Source organism: Temnothorax longispinosus, chromosome 4 (assembly GCF_030848805.1).
Source record: "Temnothorax longispinosus isolate EJ_2023e chromosome 4, Tlon_JGU_v1, whole genome shotgun sequence".
In the NCBI taxonomy this organism is placed as follows: Eukaryota; Metazoa; Arthropoda; class Insecta; order Hymenoptera; family Formicidae; genus Temnothorax; species Temnothorax longispinosus.
This window is the reverse complement of record NC_092361.1, coordinates 5,546,697-5,572,559: the sequence shown is the minus strand read 5'-3', so window position 1 is coordinate 5,572,559 and position 25,863 is coordinate 5,546,697. Positions and strand designations below refer to the sequence as shown.

The 25,863-nt window shown below is 36.9% G+C and overlaps 4 protein-coding genes, 2 long non-coding RNA genes and 1 pseudogene across 8 annotated transcripts; 4 read left to right on the top strand and 3 right to left on the bottom strand.

The window, feature by feature from the left end:
• Positions 1-335: 335 nt before the first annotated feature.
• LOC139811650 (uncharacterized) lies at positions 336-1,664 on the bottom strand. The gene is made up of 3 exons (XR_011731690.1): positions 1,529-1,664; positions 1,191-1,416; positions 336-864 (listed from the first exon to the last, which is right to left on the bottom strand). It is a non-coding gene; the product is annotated as an uncharacterized lncRNA (long non-coding RNA).
• On the top strand, positions 1,640-5,177 carry Dbp80 (putative ATP-dependent RNA helicase Dbp80). Its single transcript, XM_071775965.1, has 8 exons — positions 1,640-1,912; positions 2,235-2,473; positions 2,775-2,867; positions 2,935-3,152; positions 3,230-3,407; positions 3,493-3,730; positions 3,818-3,980; positions 4,102-5,177. Exons 1-8 carry the CDS (start codon positions 1,850-1,852, stop codon positions 4,353-4,355), a joined length of 1,446 nt encoding a protein of 481 aa, XP_071632066.1. The 5' UTR covers positions 1,640-1,849; the 3' UTR covers positions 4,356-5,177.
• LOC139811642 (heat shock protein 60A) lies at positions 5,123-9,562 on the bottom strand. Its single transcript, XM_071775963.1, has 5 exons — positions 9,392-9,562; positions 8,048-8,459; positions 7,265-7,851; positions 6,426-6,729; positions 5,123-6,352 (listed from the first exon to the last, which is right to left on the bottom strand). The coding sequence occupies exons 2-5, from the start codon at positions 8,457-8,459 to the stop codon at positions 5,952-5,954; spliced, it is 1,704 nt and encodes a 567-aa protein (XP_071632064.1). The 5' UTR covers positions 9,392-9,562; the 3' UTR covers positions 5,123-5,951.
• Positions 9,563-10,928: 1,366 nt separating this feature from the next.
• Positions 10,929-14,636, top strand: LOC139811647 (10 kDa heat shock protein, mitochondrial). 3 transcript variants are annotated; one of them, XM_071775969.1, is made up of 4 exons: positions 10,929-11,067; positions 12,398-12,624; positions 13,595-13,762; positions 14,246-14,636. In XM_071775969.1, exons 1-4 carry the CDS (start codon positions 10,944-10,946, stop codon positions 14,387-14,389), a joined length of 663 nt encoding a protein of 220 aa, XP_071632070.1. In that variant the 5' UTR covers positions 10,929-10,943; the 3' UTR covers positions 14,390-14,636. The 3 variants fall into 3 exon arrangements, with proteins under 3 accessions (XP_071632070.1, XP_071632069.1, XP_071632072.1); XM_071775968.1 differs by having other exon boundaries at positions 10,929-11,080; positions 12,396-12,624; XM_071775971.1 differs by lacking the exons at positions 10,929-11,067; positions 12,398-12,624 and adding an exon at positions 12,923-13,179.
• Positions 14,637-14,840: 204 nt separating this feature from the next.
• On the bottom strand, positions 14,841-17,070 carry Sas10 (UTP3 small subunit processome component Sas10). Its single transcript, XM_071775966.1, has 4 exons — positions 16,962-17,070; positions 16,024-16,580; positions 15,087-15,760; positions 14,841-14,994 (listed from the first exon to the last, which is right to left on the bottom strand). Exons 1-4 carry the CDS (start codon positions 16,976-16,978, stop codon positions 14,905-14,907), a joined length of 1,338 nt encoding a protein of 445 aa, XP_071632067.1. The 5' UTR covers positions 16,979-17,070; the 3' UTR covers positions 14,841-14,904.
• Positions 17,071-20,794: 3,724 nt separating this feature from the next.
• On the top strand, positions 20,795-21,527 carry LOC139811204 (uncharacterized). Its single transcript, XR_011731576.1, has 3 exons — positions 20,795-20,841; positions 20,984-21,126; positions 21,402-21,527. It is a non-coding gene; the product is annotated as an uncharacterized lncRNA (long non-coding RNA).
• Positions 21,528-22,243: 716 nt separating this feature from the next.
• Positions 22,244-25,863, top strand: part of LOC139811466 (stromal membrane-associated protein 1-like) — a 17,933-nt pseudogene continuing 14,313 nt past the window's right edge.

Genomic DNA, 25,863 nt, shown 5'->3' with positions numbered 1-25,863 from the left:
GAAAGTTCTTCTTTCGAACGAAAATAAAACTATTCTGTTGAAGTCGGCTATATGGAGAAATACCGAACAAATAGCATAAATATTTTTTATTTTTATCTAAATGAAAAAATGCTCATCGTATAAAAATGTTAATATAGCGATAATACATAATATGAATAGCCGATGATAAAATCTATCAGGTGTAAAAAGGGAAACGCGTATTACATGTTAATAATTAATTTTATTTTATATCGCATATATTTTATAAATTAAATTTTTTTTAAACACATCAATACCACCGAAAGTGGTATTTGAACACGAATTAGACATTATAATAAGGAGAGTTTTGAAGAGTATAGATATATTATTGATTGCTGATATAAATTTTTCAATCAGCATTATAAACTCGATCGGTTTCAGAAAAACCGCGCGGTTTTGAACGGTTAACAAAAAAGCATCGCGTATTTGACGTATGCAAACATTATTTGTAAAGAAAATTATAATATATTATAAATTTCATGCCATTTTTAACATTTTACATTTTCCTTATCTTCCTTCAGGATCGCTAGCGCATATGCGGGTATACGTATGTACCTGGCGATGATCGGGCATTCTTATCTAGAACTTTATTGACAAGAGATTGATAATTCAAACCGGTATATATCGAATTATATTGAGCACAAGCGTTAATCTCGGGATGAGACAATCCTAACACTGTGTAGCAATTATACTTTATTACGACTTCTTCATTTGACTGATTATCTGATCGTACACGATCTTCTTCACATCCTTAGCCCACATGTAGTCCAAATGATTAAATTTCTTATCTGCTACTAAGATTTTACCGGCGGGATTGCCTAGTTCGCTGTACAACTTTTCCACGTCCTACAAAAAGAATCAAAATATAATTACCAACATTGACGGTAACGTACAATTGCATTTGATGCTTAACACTAACAATATGTTTCAAATAATCACTGACTACATTTCAGTGCCAGCATCACGATAGAAGAAATTCGATTTTTTCAACTTATATAATTCAATTATAACTTATTCATTACAATTAAGCGTCAACAAGGACCGTAAGATCACTTTAACATTTAACCCCCCCCCTCCCCCAGCATTAGAACGTCAAATAAAAAGATACTCTAATTATCCTGACACATCGTAGGTACTCGAGATAATCGCTATGTATATAAAGAAACACGAACCTTGACATTTGCCAACCAATCGTTTTCACTGTAGTACAAATAGACCGGTACTTTGATCTTGCTCAAATCGTAGCTCGGTGGAGTAAATGTGCCGTATACATTTTTATTACCAAATATTCCGTGATCGTATTGTCTAAATTTCCCCGGTAAAAATCCATTAGGCGCGTTTAGCAGACACACAACTGTTGAGTTCGTCTTATCAACACTCAGCGTCGATTGGTTGATTCTAAAAGTAAGAGCCAATCATGTTTGACCGCTACTGAGCAGCTTGGTCTGCTGAACGCGACCATTGTAGACCGGCCAGTACGGACGCGTCCGCCTCCATTTTTCAATCTTACCAATCACTTTGTATCGCGCGCAACATCAGTGTATTACCAACAACAAGAGCGTTTTTATCTTCGTGACGGGACGCGCGAGAGTAGAATGACTAGAGTGAGTAGACTCAAGATTGGTGTTCGAGTTCGGGGTCCGGAGTTCAGGGTTCGGGAGTTTCGAGACTCGAGAGTGTAAAGAGGTTGTCGTGTAACGCGTGGCGTGCGATTGGATTTCTTGGCTAACCGGGATAGCAAATATATACTCGAGTTTTGGAGATTTATCCTGACAATCAGTTCAAAGAACGTGTTTCTCTATCGCAGTTACGTGCCAGGCGGTCGGCAGATATGGCTTCGACTAAGGTCGACTGGGGACAGTACGCCGACGAACAGGACAAATTAGCATCGAAGGTAAGGCGGGACTGTCCACGGATACGTTGCACCGGCGTGATTCTTTTGATGCTCATGACACCTGTTTTCATAGTACGCAGGGTGTTATCACTCAGCGGACTCCTGACCCTCCTGACTCAGACTTAAATATCATGAGTTGTTATGTTATACGTTGTTTTGTTTTTATTAACTCCCTAGGATGATAATTCATCTCTTGTACAGCTGATCTTATTTGTAGAAACATGCTACACATGTGTTTGTCATATCTGAAGCAGGGAACTGAGCACTAGTTTTTCGTGAGGCCAGATGCAAAAAGTTCATTAACCATATGTATTATGCTTAGGTGACGAGTTTGAACCTGGATAAACCGAACTCAACACCCGTCCCTACCCCATCTGTGAAAGATGGAGACATCAAGAGCGATGACGATACGTCGGAGGAGCAGATCTCACCGGCGGAAAAGTCGCTCCTGCAGAAAATTATCAGGAAAGGATTGGTCGAGACGACAAAGGCTGTAGAGGTTCAAAGGAAGGATCCAAATTCACCATTATACAGTGTCAAAACCTTTGACGCACTTCATCTGTAAATAATTTATATATACAGTTATATATATAATTATATAACATATATAATTAACTTTTAGTCGTGACGAGAGGGCCTGATTTAAGGCCTGTTTGTTTTCGCTGCACTTCTGAACTAGTGCAATAAGTTAGAATGAAAGAAAATATATTTATTTCATTCTAACTTATTGCACTAGTTCAGAAGTATAGCGAAAACAAACAGGCCTTTAGATCCACTCGTTTACTACTACAATTATTTGTCACATAATTCAATATAATGGTATATATGTATGTAAATTGTATTTTTTTTACTTTGCATACAGCAAACCTGCCTTGTTAAAAGGTGTTTACGCTATGGGATTCAATGCACCCTCGAGAATTCAAGAAACCGCTTTACCCACTTTACTCGCCGATCCGTAAGCATTTATCAGAGACTACTTTCAGCCTTTCTTAAAACATATTTTATGAGGAAATTCTTTCTAGGCCGCAGAACATGATTGCGCAATCCCAATCTGGTACGGGTAAGACGGCCGCGTTCGTACTCGCCATGTTGAGTCGGGTAGATCCCGCAAAAGATTACCCACAGGTACTTTGTTTATCGCCGACTTACGAGCTGGCGATCCAAACTGGCGAAGTAGCGGCGAGGATGTCGCGCTTTTGCCCTGAGATAAAAATTAAGTACGCTGTGAGAGGAGAAGAAAGTAATACAGCGTTTTCTTATATAATTTGAATTTTCTGCTGTTAAGATACTCTCTTAATATCGCTTTAATTGTTACAGTAAGCCGTGGCTCGAAGATCACCGATCACATTATTATAGGAACTCCGGGTAAAGTGCTTGATTGGGGACAAAAGTTTAAATTCTTTGATCTAAGCAAAATATCAGTGTTTGTATTGGACGAAGCTGACGTTATGATCGCTACACAAGGCCATCAAGATCAGTGTATCCGTATTCACAAGTAATCTTCTCGAGATGTTTAATATTTGCATGACTGAATACATCTATGTTTCACGTGAGATATTCATCATTTATTTTATGCATAGATTACTGCCACGTACATGTCAAATGATGTTCTTCTCTGCGACATACGAGCCAGAAGTGATGAACTTTGCGGAGATTATAGTCAGTAATCCGCTAATAATACGATTATTAAGAGAAGAAGAGAGTTTGGATAATATTAAACAGTACTATATCAAGTGCAAAAATTTAGACGAAAAATATACGGCTATCACTAATATCTATGGCGTGATCACCATTGGACAAGCGATTATTTTCTGTCACGTAAGATCGCGATCGTATATTGAATACTCATTAAATCCATTAAATAAGCAACTCATTTGTAACAAAATACATTACTTTACTTTTCAGACGAAAAATACGGCCAGTTGGTTAGCAGAGAAAATGACGAAAGACGGGCATGCGGTAGCAATATTGTCTGGGGACTTGACAGTCGAACAAAGGATTTCTGTGCTGGATAGATTTAGAGCAGGACTTGAGAAAGTTCTTGTCACTACGAATGTTTTAGCTAGAGGTAAATACGAAGAAATTTAATATTTAGCAAATACATAATTCCTGAACTTTTGCCTGTACCTGTACCTAAGCGTAGTATAACGATAATATATTTATAATAAAATGTATGGTACTTTTGGCAGGCATCGATGTAGAGCAGGTGACGATAGTGGTTAACTTTGATTTGCCGATGGACCAAAAAAAGCAAGCCGATTGTGAGACGTACTTGCACAGAATCGGAAGAACAGGGCGATTCGGCAAATCGGGGATCGCCATTAATTTAATCGACTCGCCGAAGGCAATGCAACTGTGCAAAGACATAGAGAGACACTTTGGCAAGAAGATACATTATCTTGACGCGGAAGATGCGGATGAGATTGAAAAAATCGGAGCTTAGGCTAATATTATGCTTTTATTATGAATGTATCTAGGCTTTAATATAATATTTTTTAAATCGGACTTCTCTTTGTGTATTTTGAATATAAAAAGGATATTTTTTCTTTTTCAATCAGTCAACTACGTTAGAAAATCGCTTTTCTTTTGTTTCATACTTCATTCTTTTTTGGCCATTTTCTATGTTTCATTGGATCAAAATAAGGCGATTCAAAATTGGATATTTTTGTCGCATGTGCCGAATGCACGCGTATAGGTAAAATATATTGATCTCTCAAACTGCATTGAAATTTCGTTTCACTTAAGCTTTCTTTTCCGAAGAAAAACTAGCGGAATATTTTTTTCCGACCGTATAATTTTATTTATAATAGAAACGCACTTAATGTACTTGACATTATAATATAATTTACGCAACAGATTACGTAAAAAATTTAAAACAAGGATATTTTATCTATATTAATATGGAAAAAACAGAAAAATTTTTGCGAATATTTTTTGTCTTACATTTGTCTCTTCGAGTAATCGCGCACGTATGATTTAATCAACTTGAATATCTTTTGAAATGTTTATAGTTTCAGAAAATAAGTTTAAAGTTTCACGAGCGTATTCTGAAAATATAAATGTCGATAGATCGATATTTCAGATGATTACGGTGGAATAGGCCTTGAATAAGAACGGCGACAGCAACAATTTCCTTATGATTAAAAGATTGTTTTGTCATTTGTATCTATTGCGTTTCAATGATCGTTTAAAAAGAACGAACACAATTAATAATAATGTAATAATATATATTTATATTCATTCTAATAAAACTCTTCTCTCTGTACTTATCAATCTTCTTAATTATTTGCTCATTTGCCATATAACTTATAATGTTAAGTACCGCGCATGAGGACATAATTGTAATTTAAACATACATTTATTCAGACGGAAAATAAATTCAACAATTACAAAATTATGAAAGCCTAAATAATTAACCTCCCACACAGTTAATACGCATATTCATTTTTACATTTGCGTCTTTAATGATTACTATAACTAGAAAACTGTATAAAATATTGAACAAACTACTCGTTCTCGTGTCTGGTTTTCGTGAAACAATTATAATCTGAAATATCGGGAACATAACGATGGACAGAATAAATTGGTTTAAAAATTATTATCGTGTAATTGGTTGAATTGTCAATTCATCGTATTTCTACATTCTTTATAAACATGTTAACAAGTTCGTTTCACGTAGTTATTTTTTTATACATTAGTAAATGCATTTGTATTTGAAACATTTGTGTGTATGCACCGCATGCGTTTATTGAATAAAATAAAACAAGCGATCTCATATGGATTCTGTAACAATAATTACAGCAAAACAAAAGGGAACAGTGTTTCATAATAATGGTTTCATAATACACGAGTGGTATTTTATCGCCTGTAATGTTTCAAAGTACAAATTGTACAAGACCGGATGTCTCTTCTATTCCGTTCGAACGGAATCAACGTTTGGAACTATTTGAACAATGTTTCACGCAGCATAATCGCGTTTCATTACGAACAAGATCGCAACACTGACTGTCTCTTTTGCTCAGTCTTTGCGTTTCTCTCTTTACATCATGCCACCCATGCCGCCCATTCCACCCATACCGCCCATACCGCCCATCGGCGATTGCGGTTCCTCCTTGGGTATCTCAGTGACCACCGCCTCCGCCGTCGTCAGCAACGACGCCACGCCGGCAGCGTCCGTAAGTGCCGTGCGTACAACTTTCGTGGGATCGATGATGCCTGTTTCGATCATGTCAACGTACTCGCCTTTCAGGGCGTCGTAGCCGAGCTTGCCCTCGCTTACTTTGGCCACCACAACACTGGCATCGACGCCGGCGTTCTGCGCGATTTGCAGACATGGCATACGCAGAGCGTTCGCCACGATATTGATTCCGGTCTCTTGATCGCCATTCACAGCCTTCAACTGTCGTAGCGCCGGTATGCATCTCAATAACGCGGTGCCACCTGCAAGAAAGTGATGTTACATTTAATATGTGCGCGGGATACGCAAAACAAGTAGACGAAGATCCAAATTCACCTCCGGGAACGATTCCCTCCTCAACGGCGGCGCGAGTAGCGTTGAGTGCGTCGTGCACACGGTCCTTCTTCTCGTTAACTTCCACCTCGCTGCTTCCGCCAACTCTCAGAACGGCAACACCGGACGCCAACCTTGCCAAACGTTCCTGCAGTTTCTCCTTTTCATAATCGGACGTGGTGTTTTCGATCTGATCCCTGATCTGATCAGCTCTCCTATCGATATCAGCTTTCTTTCCCTTGCCTTTCAGAATGAGAGTATCGTCCTTTGTGATTATAACTTCTCCTACCTGACCCAAGTCGCTTGGCTAGAAAAAAAAGTATTACATTCATTCAAGTGTCAGATGATTAGTGATAGAGTAGTTGCTTATCAATCAAGAGATTTCAATTTGCAATTAAATTAAAGAACAAGCTGTACACAGTCAGAACTGAATCTTGTTTAATATTATTCGCGTGAATTTATGTATACGTCATCGCCCTAGCAAACCACGCGCCATTACTCTCAAACTCTAAACGTGGCTTCAATCAAAGATAAAACAGTACATCACATAATTAAATTAATAATCATGTATCCACAAGATATAGCATGTTGCGAAAAATAACACCCCTGCCAGGATTCGAACCTGAATCTCCCTACATTCCGTGCGGGCGTCTAAACTAATCAGGCATGTGGTGATATTTATGAGAGTGATCACAACTCATAGTCAGTCTCGATTTTCACATTCCATAAATGATTGGCGTGTTGAAGGTAATTTTGCGTCAGAGTATGAGATAAATAGTAATCCTTATCGGAAATAATGAATTGATACGATTAAGCTACTGCTAGATTGAACAGATGTTTACCTGAACATCTTCCAATTTGATGAGATTTGCGTCATCGCCGAACACAATGCCGCCAGTAGATATCGCCATATCCTGAAGGGTAGCTTTCCTATTGTCACCGAATCCGGGAGCCTTAACCGCAGCCACTTGCAGCCCGATTTTCAGACGATTAACAACGAGGGTCGACAGAGCCTCGCCGTCCACATCCTCGGCGATTATAACGAGAGGTTTGCGTTGCGAGTTTGCCAGTTCCAAGGCGGGTATGATGCTCTGAACGGAAGAGATTTTCTTCTCGCTGAAGAGAAGGAGCGCGTCTTGAAACTCGACCTTGGCGCCTTTACTGGAGTTGATGAAGTACGGCGAAATGTAGCCTCTGTCAAACTTCATCCCTTCTATGACCTCCAGCTCGTCGGTGAGCGTTTTGCCGTCTTTCACAGTAATCACGCCTTCCTTCCCGACTTTCTTCATGGCGTCCGAGATCAAGTTGCCGACGGCTTTGTCGCCGTTAGCGGATATCGTTGCCACTTGAGCGATCTCTTCGGGTGTCGTGACAGGTTTACTCAGCGTCTTCAACTCGTCTTTGACTTTGTCTACTGCTAACATCACACCTAGAACACCGCAGATTGTTTAACGTTATTTCAGAGAAACATTCATATTTTCATGCTTCATAAAAATATTGCATGTAGTGACGCATATAGATTGCTCATTGATTTATCTCGAAGCTCAGGTCAAAGTTCAACATTTCCCAAGACTCTCCGAGATACATAAAGACAAACTATTCATTGTATAAATTGAGAGGCCTACCTCGTCTGATTTCTATAGGATTGGCACCTTTGCTGATCTTCTCGAATCCCTCTTTGGCTATCGCTCTAGCTAATATGGTTGCGGTTGTGGTGCCGTCTCCAGCTTCCTCGTTGGTATTGTTAGCCACGTCCTGCACCAACTTAGCTCCGATATTCTGAAACTTGTCCTTTAATTCGATGCCCTTGGCCACAGTCACGCCGTCCTTCGTGATCTTTGGGCTTCCCCAGCTCTGTTCCAAGATAACGTTGCGTCCTTTAGGGCCCATCGTTACAGCGACGGCGTCCGCCAGAATGTCCACGCCTTGCAACATCAAAGCACGAACCTCTGCTCCAAAACGCACGTCTTTGGCATAAGTGCGCGCCTGCAACTGGCGCAGGGCAACTCCTCTCAACATGGTAGGTAGTCTATGCATCTATAAAAAAATATGTATATTAAAATAAAAACATAAAAAAATTAAAAACAAAGAAAATAGAAGGGGCTAACAAACCAAGCCAAGTGTACGTGCTGTATATTATTATGTACAAAATATATATTAGTTAAAGATAAATTATCTTTCGGAGTAATACGCTCAATCTTAAATAATTCTGACGCAGTTGTTAAGAACACTTTCAGTTTTCGTTCTCCATTGCCATTATTTCAAACAACAAGAACATCTAATTCTTAAAGCCTCAGAATGGATAACAGACAATTGCTCGAGATAAGTGATTAATAGCAAGCATATCCTTCGCGTCTCGTAAACGATAATAAAATGCAAAAAAAAAAGTTCTTTCATCATATTCCTCGAACGTTACTCGAGTATTTCGCGGAATGTGTCTCGTTGGACGCCGAAAAAGTTAAATCGTACGAGAACGATTTTATCACGGGTAACCGAAGCCGGAGGACTAATTAACGTACATCCTTATGAAAATGAAATAAATTTAAGATATGTAGATATATGTTTTTGAAGTTTGGCGAAAGCGAGAGACAGTTTTAGTGCAGTCCAGTGCGGCGAATAAACAAGCCTCGAATTTCTTGAAGCCGCGTCGCGAATAAATTTCCCGGGGCGAGAACGCGGTTATGTAAAAGTCCCCGCGTGGCGCGACGATTGAAGGTTAACGTTCCGGCGAGATTATCGCGGGATCTGACTGAAAATCGTCCGATCGACCACGTACTTCCTCTCGCGCGAATTTTTCGCGAGGAAAAGAGGAGAATATTCTCGCTGACGCTCCCGAAAAATCGCCGGCAAGATATTCCCGGCCGGCGTAGAAACTCGCCCTCCCTCCCCGGCCGCCGGCGAAGTTTCTCGAATTTTCCGGAGAAGCACGTGGTGCGAATTCGTTGCGGGCTCGAGCGTGCAGGCTTCACCTTGGATTCTCAGGGAAGATTCTTCGACGGACGACGATCGACGATCGGTGTCAGGAGCTCAGCGGGCTGAAGATCGTCACGGCGCGACCGAACTTCTCGCGGATAGAAGACGAGTGGAGCTGAGTGGAGCGAGGAGACGAAGAATGTGCGCTATCACATGGGTGCAAACTGCAACGACGGGAGACAGAGGGATTTTTTACGCGTGCGCGCCGGTGATCGCCCAGTGACGTATATATCGCGATACATCATAGGGCGGAATTCAATAGTCCGAAGGGTCCGAAGTCCGATCTTACGTTCAAGGAGAGAGATTACCTTCATCCTCAGAGATCATTGAGTCCTAGGAGGTCCAGGTCCTTACCCAGGTAGAACATGAAGCTAATGACATCATCATGACTCGTGATGACGTTATCATGTTGTCATTATGAGTTTGTTCTACCTGGGGTACGCGCTTTTCTGTTTTAAATTCTTGGAACAATCGGGTCCTAATCAAAATTTTTAGACCGCACGTGGTATTTAGGGGTAAAAAGAGTTGCTCTTTCTAGTCGACGATGGAGAGGGATATCTGAAAACAATAACAATATTTTTGTTATAGGTCACTCAAATAATAATAATTATATATTGATTTAGTCTATTCGAAAAGATAGACGAAATCATTTATTAGTTGAATATGTGTCAGTAAAAAGGCAGAGATCACACTTTCAACCTTTATATCTTTTTTTGCAGATATCCCATTCCGTCGCCGACTATTTATAGATTTTCTGGAAGGAATAACTCTTTTTATGTTCCAATATTAACTACAATCTAAAAATTTTGATTAGAATTCGAATTACAAGGATTTCAAACGTAAAAACCCGCAGAAACCTCCAAGGAAGTCTTAATAGAAGTCTGATCATCTTAAGATTTCATCCAGCTAATGAAATGCAACGTCTCGAGATACCACAGAAACCCTATCATTCGAACGATTTTAATAAATCGCTGTAATAAACTATACTGAAAAATAAAAAAGGTTTCCCTAATTCTCTTCCGGTAAATTAGGGTCAAGCCGGAAACTTGAATCTTATCACAAATTCACATAGATGATTATATAATATATAGCTAATTGTTTCGCGTCTACATAAAATGTATCTATGAATATTTAAATGGCTTTAAGTTGAAATGTACAAATTCGCCTTTTTTGGGCCGCGATTTTTAGAATTTATAACTCTTGTAATTTTTTAAAATTGTATATTTATACATTATTAATACTAATATAAACAATAAGAAAGAGAAAAAAAACAAAAAAATATAGGCCCCAAAAATGTCTACATTAAGACCTCCCAAATACGAGTCTGTCGGACTAGTCACGTGGTTCTCTGAGCGTGTGGTAAATATAATTGAGCGGTGGGGAAAATGCCTCCGCCGCGCCGCACTCCGTCCGCCGTTGAATGGGTAGCCTTTCCTCCCTCCCCGCCCCGTTTCTTGATCAACGCTTTGATTGAACTTAACCTTATCGCAACGGGTTAATCCCGAATAATGAGGTCTTCGGTGATTAATCTGATGTCATGTGCGGGAAATGACCGAGACAGGAGGCCAGCTGGAGCAGTTTTCTTTGACATCTAACCGGGGATTCGGCTCCGGTTGTTCGCGACGCGGACCGAGTACCGCACGAAGTTGCGGCGTGCCGTATGTTCCAGAAAGTACGACGATTCAGTATGATGCAATCGGCCAGCCGCCGACAATCACACTTATTTTTTTTACGTTTCTTCCTCCGTTGTTGCACCGTCGTAAAACGTAACGGTTTCTTCCCGCGAATCTCTCCGTGGAAACGATTAGTCGGGGAGTTACGATTTCGGTCAAGTTCATTCAGAATGCAGCCGAAAAATTCGTTCATGGCATTGCTAACCCCTTCGGAAGAAACGAGAGCGTCCTGATACATCCTGATACTCCATATGATTATTGTTTTCATTATTGTATTCATTCGTAGGTTACGTCATTAAAATTTTGAATTTAAGAGAAAGGAGTATTTTTACTATACGCGTTTGGCTCTATATCTTATCTTTCTTTTATCTCGCGCCGTAAATTATTTACAGCGTTATCGGCACCCCGGCGGAAAGTCGACCATCGATCATTTTTCTGAAAGAAAACTCTGAAATATACAATATTGACGAAGATTGTCGATGCTAATTCTTATACATTTCTTGAATTGATCAAATAAATCCTGATAGAGAGAAGAAGAGAGAATTAAGGATTAATGCGTTATGTTAAAGATGGTGTCTCAGACAACACGCATGTTCAAAATCGGGACATTGGACATTGGACTAAGTTAAAGTCTTAAAGACATATTTAAGACGACATATATGTCCCGATTTAATCTGAGCATCAAACTCTTCCTTTTCCTTTTTATTCCACGTCTTTGATTTTCTTGCGGCGGAACGATCGGGAATAGATACAAGTGAATTCGTTGCCTTTAAAGTCAGCAGGTCTCTTAAAATTCGAGGAAAAAGAATTCGAGCCTCTCATTTCTATTTATTGACACTATATAAGTACGATACGAAAAGGTTGAGCCGTCTAGGTGGAGTATTCACCTGATTTACCTGTAAAACTATCGAGTATACAGAGTGATTAATAAACTATTTCGCTAAGGCTAAACCATTGAGTTGTCCATACCCCGCGCGGTGAAAAAATTATCATATCATATTTTCAAGAATTTTTTAAATTTGTGAAAATCTCTAAAAAAATATCTTATAAACCTCAAATTTTATAAGTCTTTTTCGGAAATTGTAAAACGAGAAATCTTAGAGTATTTTAGAATTCACATATACATAAAGATTCTGGAAAAGATGTAGACTGTAGACTTTTCTCAGCATTTTTGAAAAGCATTCCAAAACATATAAATTCTAAAAAAGAGACGAATAAAAGAAAACGAAATAGAAGTTTAGTCGCCGGTTGGGGACCGGTGACGCTCATATTACGTAATCACCCGCGATCCTTTTCTTTCGTTATGATCAATGTGTGCGCGATACAGAGCGGCGCAGCTAGGCGAGGGGGAAGGAGGTGATGTTAGCAACCGCGAGGGGGAGGAATCTTCGAGAACGTCGCCATCGCGGTTCGCGCGTGCGCGCATTGCTCCGCCTCGCCGCCGGTCCGGTCGCAGTTTAGGTTACACAACGTGCACGAGTTCTCTCTCAAGCGTGCGTTCGCCGCCGGTTTCGCACTTCGACCGACTCGGTGACTGCAAAGGGATCGCGACCATGGTGAGATATACATACATACATACGTTTCCCTGCGGATTAACGCGAGAAAGAGAAACGACGGCGAGAATTTCTCTCTCGCGGGGAAAATCCGCGCGTCCCGCGGGTACCCCGCGCGTTTACGGGGTTATTCTCCGATAACCCTCGAACGGCTCGGTACCCACGCGACGACGCTCGCATGTCGCCGCGTTATCTTTAAAGACTCGGTTTGCAATTTAGTGGTAGTAAGTCTCTAGCCCCCTTTTGCTCCGAGCTGTGACGTTAATTTGCTCTGAGCTCTAAACTTTACAGATGCGACGTGGCCATAGCTTACTTAAAGATTAGGAATTACGGTTTAAGACAGCGCCTTTTGTCGACAGAGAATATCATAATTCAGACCTTAGTGCAAAAGACAAAGGCTTACCACGAGTTTTTCCTTGTATCGCCGATCGGTTCGAGACGAATCGCATTTGTTCACGAATTTGTCGAGAAACAGGAGCAATCGGTGTCTCGAATGCAATTGTATCCTCGTTCGTTTGTGTTCGTAATAACTTGCGCGAGAAGTAGTCAAATATGCAGGTATTTCGCTAACTTTTGCCATATAAGTGAAATTCTACTGATAACTTTCATCATCGTATACTTCTTTTCTTATCAAATTCTGGTATTGTTTTAAAATCTACAAAAAAGTTTGGAGATGACGGTTAAGTAGTGCGCAAGTCAGCGTAGTCAAATTAAAATTTAAATGCAAATTTTGTAAATTTAGGTTTATTTCCATCAATGCAGATTAACCCTAATCTCGGTTTAACTTATTTTTTATCTTTTTTTCAATTCTTAGAAGTAGAAACTGAGATTAAAGTTAATTTGCATTGATAGAAATGAACATTAGTCGTTAATTAAAAATTGAGTAATAGATCTTAACAAGTTCTTGACACATTAATGTCTGAAGCTGAAACATACAGAACATCAATAATTGCAAATGTCTACGTATTTTCAGGCTGCTGCCAATGCTGTGAAGAGGCTGATTCCTCTTTTTGACAGAGTCCTCATACAAAGGGCCGAGGCTATTACCAAAACGAAAGGTGGTATTGTACTGCCAGAGAAAGCTCAAGCAAAAGTCCTGCGAGGCACAGTCATTGCCACAGGTCCTGGAGCAAGGAACGATGTATGCACATACACGGAATATCTATGACTACTATGTATATTGGTCACCATTAATCGGGTTTAATAACATCAGGAGTTATAACTAATGCTGCATAAAATGAAAAAACGCTCGTTAAATTCGACTTTATAACACCAGTTGTTATTACTCTACACCCATTAACAAAGAAATGTAGGTTTATAAACCTGGTTTTAAAGAAACGTGTAAAACACTAAGCAAGTTGTTATAATTGCATTGCCAACTTAGATAAAATTATGAAAAGTATATCTGTTGTATTTCTTCGACAAGATTAAGATTTCTTTGGAGATAAAATAACATCCCTTCGGGCATGTAAACGGGCATGCGTTTTAGGAAGTTAATAATTACAGATGTTATTAAACCCGATTAATAGTGACATGTAAACGTAGTCCATGTTCACGTCTATTACAAAATATTTCTGTGAATTGTCTGTTAATATTCATATTATCTTTTGTCTTTTCTTATCAGAAAGGAGAGCACGTGCCTTTAAGCATCAAGATCGGAGATGTCGTGTTACTTCCCGAATACGGCGGCACGAAGGTTGAACTTGAGGACAACAAGGAATACCACTTGTTCCGCGAGTCGGATATATTAGCCAAAGTAGAGGTTTAATTCGTTGAATTTAAGTTACGTTTCCAGTTTTATATAAATGCTATATAAGTTCTTCTAGAACTTCATGAACTAGCAGCAAAAAATATGTATACAGAGTATATGTTTTACATAATATAATTGGAAGTTATTCCTTTAGCTCAATAAAGACCTAATTTTTTCAAAGAATCTGTTGCTGCTAAAATGCCATTGTTTCTTACTGTACATGTACATACATTTTTCTGATAAAATAAAGCGTTTGTCTATTGTATTTATGTCGTTATTTTCGTACACCTAATAGCGCTTTGCAATTATGTGGCGATTAATCGCCGCTGATAATTTTCTAACAAAGTTTGAAAATCTACTTTTTGCGGTACTGGAATCTCATCGTCAGAAATATACTGGTTAATAAATACTGGATGGTTAATCTCAGAAATTGTACATTAATAAGAGATTAATATCGAGCACAAATAAATACAATATATATTCATATATTTGAAAAAATATCCAAGTAATCTATATTGGACAAAATCTGTGAATCATTTTAATTTAATGCCTTTCTTCACACCTGCCTTGATACCCGAGATCTCTCCCGCATAACGAGTCAATTCCTTTCTCACTTCTCTCACCTGCAAGAAATAATTTATTTTTATCTCACATCCCAAGAGCTCTCGTATGTCAGTATAATAAAATAAACGATTAATCTTTGTTTTATACATACCGCGCCCTTTCTGCGAATCTTGGCTTTGCGATATTTATTTCTGTGCTTTACACGCGGATTGCGCAGTTCCTTCTTCCGATAAGGCGTAAGACCTCTGTTCTTTGCCATTTGGTATGTTATCGCTCTCTTAGCCTCTTCTTTTTCATTCATACTATTTAGAATGGTAGTATCTTTTTCATCAACCACAGATTCGCCATCATACTTCTCTTCAGTATCTAGATCTTCAATGCTTGCTTCTTCATTCATACTGTCAGATAGTGACTGTTCTTCTAGTGTTACTGCTTCTTTCTTACTTGCCAGCTTTTTAGATAAGCTAGTAAGCCTTGGACTCTTTTTATTACTTTGTATCTGAAAACCATCCGATATGCTGTAAAGAGGTCTACCTTCTTTAATTGCTTTCAGTATCTCTGCCACTTGCTCCAACAAATCTCCCTGCTCTGATTCCAGTTCGCTGATCAGATGACGGTACTGTGCCAAACGTTTTACAACTGGATGTGATTTCACTGGCAGTCCCTTGGTTTGCAGCATCAATAAAAACGAGATATTTGTACAATAATTTAATATAATTTCATACTTGGTTCTAATAAAAGTTACTGCATTGCATTCGGGACATGTCCCATCTTTGACCAATTCAAGAAAGGGTGCCAAAATGTCTTTTGCTTGCGTCATGTAATCTGTAACAGAAGTAATTATTCGTTTAATACAATAAATATTTTTAATGTTAACATTTCTGTGTTTATGACTATATAACATCAAACGAAAAAATATAGTTTTTATTTACGAGACTAAAAGAAATACGGATTGTAAGAGCTTTGTTCAAAGCGTGTCAGAAATAGAAATTCTAATTCACAATCAGATTACTATAAATGATAACAATTAGCACAATTAGCAATAAATTCATAATAAGAAGCACGTCTTTAGTATTATTATAAAATACCTTTAAAAAGCTTGACCATGATCATGAAAAATTCCTTATCAGACAACTGCGTACTGTCCTTTCGAACAACTTTACTGTCCTCGATAACTTGAGCTGCTTTATTTTTACTAAAACTTGAACCATCAAGAGCTAAATGCTGTCCCATCGATCTTAAATGCAATCTTCTTCCTTCTTCCTCCTCCATGTCTGCGTTGACCAAGTCTTTTTCAGGCGCCGATGCATAATCTGTATATTTAAAATCCGACGAGTAAAAGGATTTTGCTTTAGTGCCCCAAGCTCTGTCATTGGGCATATCGTAATCCTCCTGTGCCCCCTCAATGTCAGATTCCATTGAATCTCGCTCATCGTCTTCTTCTTCCACCTCACTATCATCTTGCAGCCCGTAAACCTCATCGTCGCTATCGAAATTTTCAGTAGTGCGCTGTTTCCGCACTTTCTCCAGCAATTTTTTTTCAGTTTCCGTATATTCCTCTTCTGAATCCGTCACAGCATTCATATCCACATCTTCGATGTCGTCCATATCGTCAATATCCTCATTACTGAGAGGTTTTCTTGTTCTAAAAAAAATATAGAAGTAAATTCATAAATAAGGAACATTATTCTCATAAAATGTAGGTAGAGGCAATAAAAATTGGAGTATCTTGAGACATAAAATTTTCAAAGCATATAAATAAGTAAAATTTATTTATTTTTTTCTACTCTTTTAAGTAGAGTTGATACAAATAATATTTTATTCAACATTTTTTATTATAATTAATATTATTATATTATTATAACTGTTAAATCAAACATTTGTCCACGAGAATAGTCATCCAAAACTCTAGTTCAAACCCAATAATTTCTTTACGAGATTCTATATATATATATATGTATCTCGAAATTTTCCTGACTCTTAGGATTTAGTCTTTATTGATTTAATAAACTTTTTTTTTAGTTACCTCTTTTTACGAACCATATTTACGAGTGATACAAAGGTGCTTTGATGAAATATAAATAATTCTCACGTTGCCTTACGTTGCCTATTTACAACCTAACCTAATCCTAACACAATTAATCAGAAAACAACTATAAACAAGAAGGGCAACCGTAACGTAAGACGCTGTCCAGTTAGCTTTAGGAATGCTCCGAAGATTTCTTTATCCTGATTGGTCAATCGAGCGTTTCAAGATATTTGTATATTATTTATTAATATTATATATTTGCATATTAATGTTTTATATTACACTTTTGTTACATTATATTTTATATTGTTTTAAAAATGTCGAACCTATATAAAATTCACGAATTGTCATTATATGATCTTCGCAGAATGTTACCCGAAAAAAAATTTTTTTTATATAAAAAACATGTATATGTATGTATAAATATACATATACATATAAATATATAAATATACATATATATTTTTATTTTCTTGTATAATTTTTTTTTATAAAAAAAGAATTAGAAAATATGTAATTAAAGAATAATTTTTTTACTAAAAAAAATTTAAGCAAGAAACACAGACTTTTGTATAACGCATAATACGTAAGCATAAAGCTATTATGCACATGTGTATATATGGACCAATCAATTTTCGACGCGTGGCGCTCCCGCGACAAACTCGGCTTAAAGTTAATCGCGCGGGAGATGAAGCCGTTGCGACATCTTGATTGCATTCACTTTGCATTTACTGGACGGCCTGGACGCGGCGGATCGACACGGGATCGACTCCAGAACAAGTGACATCGCGACACACGCTTAAATGGTAGAGGAAAACTCATATTAACTTTGCATCGCTACCATTTGCTGCAATACTTAATTATCACGCAATTGATAATCTATTTCAACGCGTACCGTATTTCGCGAATCTTGTTCGACCGATGATTTATCGCATAGATAATTGTTAAAGCGATTATATTTTCGGATATCTATTTGCAATTTCATATTGTTTTTATTTAACTTGTATCGTAATGCGAGATAACGACCGTCAAACAAAATATGAGGGTATATTATTCATTGCTCGAAATGCGGGAAATACGTGAACGTGAAATTATAAGAGTAGGGCGCCGCGTAGCGATGCCGCGTCACTTTTGGCGCGTGAAGTTTGCCGCGCGCGAGAGACGAATCGCCTCCGCCATGTTCATTACGTTCTCCTCTCTCTCACTTCCAGGCCGGCCGCGGCTGACACCGGGACGGACCGACTCCGGAACGAGCGGCGTCGCGGGTCGCGGCTCGTTTAACTGGTAAATATTAAGCTTGCATTCATTATATACTGCAGTAGATATCTGTCGCGTAGTACATATTCGGCGCTCGAGTATTGATGATTCATGAAAATATGTATTTCGCGGTATTTATTCGGCTGATGATGCGCGAGCGGTCGCGAAAGTGACGATGATATTCTTTAATGTCGTTATATCGCGGATATCTGTCAAGACCATTGATACGCCTATTGCAAAATAATAATCGTAGTAAAAGGCAAGCGCATATAGTATTTCCTACTCGTAGTGCGAGAAATGCGTAATCACGAAGTTCAGAACGGTACGCGTAGTGACGCCGGTCGCCGCCGCCGCGGCGCCGCCGCGCTGCGCTGCGCGCTGCGCCGCTTATTTTAGCGCGATAAGTTGACCGTGCGAAGGGCCTCCGCCATGTTGATTATGTTCCCCTTCCATTTCCAGAGCGCGGCGGACATGAGACGGATCGGCTGCGGAACGATGACTGGCGTCGCGACTTGTTTAATTGGTGAGTATAACATGTATTGACCTTTTCATTTAATATATATTGCGATATCTGTCGCGTGGTAATGGATTCGGCGCTCGCGGGTCTTAATAATTCTTGAAAATACGTGTTTCGCGGCGCTTGTTCGGCCGATGGTGTGTCAACGATCGTATTTTCTAATGTCGCGAAATCGCGGATATCTTTGCCAAGATTAATACGCCTATTCGCTCGAATTGCAAAATAATAATCGTAGTAATAGGCGGACATAGTATTTCCTGTTCGAAGTACGAAAATGCATAATCGCGATATCCAGAGCGTAGTAGTGACGCCGCCGCTGCATCGCGCCGCGTCACTTTTAACGCGAGAAGTTGACCGTGTGAGAGACGAAGCACCTTCGCCATGTCAATTACGTTAATACGTTCTCCTTCCATTTCCAGAGCGCGGCAGACACGGGTGGATCGGCTGCAGAACGACTGGCGTCGCAACTTAATTGGTGAGTATAACATGTATTAACTTTGCATTTAATATATTTATTACGGTACCTATCGTTAAGTATAGATTCGGCGCACGGATATTAATAATTCGTTGGAACGCATATTTCGAAAGCCTTGTTCGGGCGATCTATCGCATGAATCAATCTGGCGATGCCGCGTCGCTTTTAGCGTGTACAAACGATCGCGCGAGAAACTTTTTACCATTGTTTTAAGTACGTTGCATTTTTATTTTTAAAATATCGTTGATACAAACGTGCCATAATTTTTTCTTTTATTTCTCCGCTATCGCAATATAATTAAATACGCGTCGCCTGTGATTAATTTTGAAAGTATCGTACAAAGTACGGTAAAGTCACGCGATTATTGTATTCTAGTGATTGCTTATAATTGCGTTTAATTGTAATCAATATTTTGTTTGTTTTAAGAAACAGATATGAGTGCTACGAAGAAACAGTAATGGAGATAGATGAAACAAGGAGAAGCCAATGAGGTGGCCAAGTGTGACAGATAAGGTGAGCATTTTATGATCTATGTATGTACTTCTTAATTGTTACGAATTAAAATAATTATTAATTTGTGCAGTATATCATTTTTATCGTATAATGTGATAGTTTAATGTTTAATACATTGTCTAAAAAATACAAAATTTAACAGCTTTTCCGTGATTTGATTGTATATCTGATACAGTCGTATTTCACTTATTTATTGCACTTACTTATTGTTTAAAATATTTTAGATTATATTTTAAGATTTTTTAAATGTTTAATAAGTTATTTATGACTCGATTAATATTAGCAAATATATATAAAATATTGCTTGTTAATATTAATATATTTCTAAATCATTAAAATTTATAATAGTTTAAATTATATCAGGATTAGATTTTTTAAATTAAATTTTATATAAGTTGATATATAAAAAAGCACTTTCATTAAGACGTTATTCTTGTATTTAATATTTGTCAAAATTATGAATAAAATGGTACTTGTGATGTGCAAAAGTTATTCTTCCATTTTTAATTTATTAGTTTCCTTTTAAATATTTTATAAATTGATGCAAGAGCAAGCAATATGTATTTATATGTATCTAAAAAATATTTTTCAAATATGTTTATATAAAATAGAAGCATTATTTTTATTTGAATATTTTTGCATGTTACAGATCAATCTTGTATATAAACTCCTCAGTTATGTGATGTGAGTAAAAGAAAGGATTCAAATGAAAGAATCCGTAAGGAGGATGAGGAGGCCTATAATAGGAAAGGTATCGGGCGTCATTGGAGCAATTTTACGGTAAGCATTATTGATTGCGTAACATTATTTGATTAATTATTTTATTTTGATGATTTAAAAATAATAATTAGAGACAAAAATTAATATAAAATTTTATATAAATGTATTCTTATGCAAATCTTTTTTGAAAAATGTAGAATTATTTTAATAGATATTTAATTAAAAGTTATTAAAAAATTCTGTACATGTAAGAATTATCTTTTGAATTATTGATTATTTTGAGCACCGTTTTAATTTGAATCTTATGTTTGTATTACAGAATCATCGTAGCTGATATGTGGCTGACAACTCCACTGTTGATCGGTGAGAGTGATAAAAAGCATTATTATAATGAGGTAACGGATCTGTTGAAAATTGATTGACATACATATTTGAATAATATATCATTATAATTAATAATATATCATTATATATCATTATAATTCATTATATCATTATAATTTATATAATTATAATTCGATAATTTTTATGTTACAGAAAATATCAACGCGGGAAGAAGCATCAGCTTCGCATCGAGGGAACACGAGTGTCGCATCGAGGGAGCTGATAATCCGAGAGGATAGCCTGAGAGGAGGAGCAGGCCTGGGAGAGGCATCGGGCACCAGCGGAACAACTTTTCGGTAAATATTATTTATTTGTGTAAAAGCAACTTTTTTCCTGTTTATCCTTGAATCGCTTTATTTCACAATAATTTAGAAATAATAATTAGAGGAAAAGAAATAATTTAATATTGTAGAAATTTATCCTTGTAAAGATTTTTTTCATAAAATGTTTTATTATTTAAATTAATATTTAATTAAATAATAAAAAGTTTGATGCACATAGGAATTATGTTTCAAAACATTAGGTTTTTTGAACACCATTTTAATATGAATTTTATGTTCGTATATTACAGATACAACGTAGCTACGTGGCAGGTGTATTCCGCTGTTGCGCATCGGGGTCGGTGAGTGATAAATTAATATATGTCTGTTGAGGTAATTGATAACTGGATTTTACCAGTTGAAATAATAATATGACGTAAGATCCCATATATATTTATTGCTATAAAATAGAAGATTTCTTTCTAGTTAATTATCTAAGTAATTATTTTAGAATCAATCAGTTTTACTTTATTTAAAAATAATTTTGAATTAATATATTATATGAAAAATAATTTTAATAATTTGTAAAGTACAAAGAGATATTTTTATTAATTCTAATTGTGTTGGAAAAATATTATCCCTTTCGGATCTTACGTCATTCATCTGAATTTCTTATATCTGCATGCTTTTGAAATAGGAATTCAGCAACGAACCGTTCGAATCAATGAGAATATGCATATGGGCCTTAGATTCTAACGAATGCCGAATGGCGTGTCTAATAATTTTTATTTATTTATTTTTAAATTACAGTTTCATTATTTATATAAAGTTTATATTTGAAAGTTAAATATAAATTTCATAATCGTGGATCGAATTTTTTTGAATCGAAACACAAGTCGAGATAAAGGTTTCTTTCAAATTGTTTCCAATCTGATACGTTTATTTGTTAATTACTCGATACATATTTTAATACGAACAAACGCGCGTAAAGTATAAATGAGCAATTAATTTGTATACTTATAGAATTATTATTATTATTACTGTTAATTGTTAATTTTGTATGTTATTGATTTAATTAATGTGATGGCCCTTTTGCGACGCGTTCGTGTTTCGCGCATCACAAAAGCGTAAAATCTTACGCTTATTGTCGGCGATGATTAGCCGGCAGCAAAAGAAGTATTTCTCCTTGTCGATTTCTGGCTATATAAAGCCAGGATATGGCCAAGTGTTACAAAAGGTGAGTCTACTCTGGCCAGAAGAAAGAAGACGAAGAGGATCGTACTAGGTAGGTTGGTGTGCAACACCAATCGAATTTTAAAAATACATAACGGTATAGCCTATATATAACATAAGCCTATAAAGTTTTTTTTTGTATACGTGCAATTGTACATTAAAAAAAAAATTATTATTTGCAAGAAAATAGATTTCTTTGAATTTAGTTTCCTTAATTCAAAGAAGTATTAAATAGATTAAGAAAACGTTTTTCTGAGTTTAAAACATTTTCTCGAATCTACCTAATATACTTATTTGAATTGAGGAAACTAAATTCAAAGAAATCTATTTTCTTGCAAATAATAAATTTTTTCAGTGCACGTAATCAGACGGAAAAAGATGCCGTCTCTATTTTATCTAATTAAATCTTTATCCCGCATGAACTCTTAATAAAACTTCTAAACGATCTCAATTTAAAACTAAATTTACGCACGTTTTTTGCGGGTAACTGCAAGCGTAATTATATAAATGTACTAGATAAAGATACGGGTAGGTAGGAATACGGATAAAAATTAGATAAAAATCGGGTAGGTAGAAAAACAAATAAGTAAAGACACGGGTAGGTAGGAATATGGGGGTATGGTTTTCGACAATAGAAGGAAACTTCATTAATATAATTGTAAGAAATTTAGGTAGGAATAAATAAACATACGGGTAGGTAGGGATAAAGCGGGAGGGTATAATTCAACAAAAATTAATTTTTTTATAATTTTAAGAAATCGCAAATGTCAATTATATAAAATTGTATATGTATAATATATTTAAATTGTATATACCTAACTTGTGTAAACTGGGCCAAAAATAACGCCTCGTTTATGGGAGATTGGATGGTGTGAATGGTAATTAAGCCCAGAAAAGGTGCAGGGTTTACTTATACCAATCGAAAATAAATTTTCCGTCTCTCACCATCACAGTGACATCAAGCAAGTTAAGCCTATTATTTTCACTAATTTCCATTGTGAATTGTAATCTCTTATGTAGAGAGTTGAAAATTTATAAAATAAAAGATCAAATAATTCAGATGGAGCGGCCATAATAACGTCGTCCACGCATCTACGGAAAAACGGTACGTAAAAAGGTAACAGATGGATCGCTTTTTCCTCAATATGTTAGGAAAAATATATCGATTTAAAGATATCATAAATAAAGGAATGAATCGTCAACAGCGCTTTTGGCTCTTACTTAGCCCGTTTTACACTTTCTTTGATTGTTACCAGAGCCTTTACACGGATTTATTCACGTAACCTTTTAAGCTAAAAAAAATATAATTAAAATTGTTCATTTTTTAACATTTTGAGCGTAAACTGAAAAAAATTTATTATTTACAAGAAAATAGATTTCTTTGAATTTTAATTTCCTTAATTCAAAGAAGTATTAGGTAGATTCGAGAAAATATTTTAAACTCAGAAAAATGTTTTCTTAAATCTAACCAATATACTTCTTTGACTTAAAAAAACTAAATTAAAAAAAATCTATTTTCTTGCAAATAATAAATTTTTTTTCAGTGTAGACAGATGACTGAGATGACTCCGGGGCTATCTGGCTACATTCGAGGGGCTATCTGTCTACATAATATAAAACATATTTATATTAATTTTTATAATTAATTATAATATTATTTATTATTTATTATTAATATATAATATTGAAAAAACTGCTCAGTCGAAAGAGTCAGAGCAGTAATAGGTATTTTGTGTAGACTTTCTGATAGGATTCCTGTGTGGAGTTAATTTTTCTTTATATCCGGTGGCATATCAGACTTCGTATTGGTTGCAAAATCAATGTGGTGAGTTTCTTTTGTCCCCTCAATTCTTCAATCTTTTTTTTTTGTATTTGTGGCCTTAAAACCCTAGAGCTATAAAATCGCTGTCGCGATATTTACACTTGGGATATGCAAATCGCTATTACAGTTCGAACCGGTCTTTTCTTCCCAGGCAGAGTAAGGGCAAGGAGTCATGGTGACGTTAAAGTGGTGTTAAAGTGACTTTCACTATTCACTTTGGAGCCGTTTTGATGTCACTTTGACGTCATCGTGACATTTTGTTTCGCTTGGGATTCTTCTTCTGGATCCGCTCTTGAAAGAGGAGTACCTGGTATTTGGCGTCCTTATCCTCGGGGATGATGTAGATCTATATGGGTTTCGAATTGGCGACTTTATCTCGGCACACCTGGCCGCTATAACAGCCACCGCTAGAGCGTCTTTGATGCATACGGAAAGACATCGTCGCCCTTCGTCTCGTTATCTCGGCGCCACGCGCTTCGTCACCGCGCGCGATTCTATTTACGAACAATAAGCACAATATGCTCCTATCACGTCGCTCGCGAGCGGGCGACGCTGCCCCAGTTTCACTTTGCCAATAATAATGATCGTCTCGGAGACACCAAACAACCCCGCGCGCTCGCTCGCTCGCTCGCGCTACGCGCTTTAAATGCAGAAACACACGGTGTCTTGTGTGTAAATGCGCGCGACGCTGCGGTAGCTTCTCGTCTCGTTCCGCGTTCCGCACACCCTGATGCATTTGTTTACGACGCCCGAAGTCATTTCCGCACAGCGATATATAGTATACCATATAATGCCGTATATAGTTGCGTATTCCTGGAAAATAATAGGATATATGATGCTCGAGAATCTAGGTGAACATCTTGATAGATCTCGACGCGATATTAACGTGAGAACTGACGAAAATAATTGAGATTCGAAATGCAAATGGTATTTTACGTGTTCAAGTTAATCCCATTATACATTAGGGGAGACCGGGGATCGTTGGCACAAGAGGGAATAAGTTGGCAATGCGTTCTGTTTATGTATTTATAACGAAAGAAATAATGGAAAATTTATCACAAAATATCTCTTTTATGACATAGGTACTTTTTCCAAAGTTTTATTTTAATCAAACAAGTATTACAATAGAAAAAGAGAACTCTGATTCAAGAGGTGGCAAGTAAATTTTCGAGCGTTTTAAAATATCGTATTAAGTATTAATGTTCTTCAGCTTGGGAAGTAAACCAACGTATCAGTAGTTAAAAGAAAAGTTTCTGTTACTATACGACATGTTATTTTGAGAAACAATAGTAATTTATTGTAATAAAATGACTGAAATCAAACGTATAATGGCTCATATCAATAAGACACGCTTAGCTTGACCTGTCGTTGCCGCGCGCGTGAGACCTGTGTATGTGATTTGCTACCTACAATGCTGATAGAAACTAGATATATATTTATATTAATATTTTTATGTTAAAGAAAGCAGCTACACATCTAAAATAGTTTACAATTGTTTTTCTGCAACAGCATTTTGCTATTCGATCATTAAAAAATAACTTTAAAAGATACAATCTTTATCAAGAAGTACATATCTGTTACCCGTTTTGTGTTTCTATTACGTTTTCATTAATTTAACATGGACTTTTGTCGCATAGCCAACTTACCCTACTATTGGGGCAATTTGGCTGCAAATGCAGCATGTTCGTATTTCACTTATTACAAAGAAACTATATATC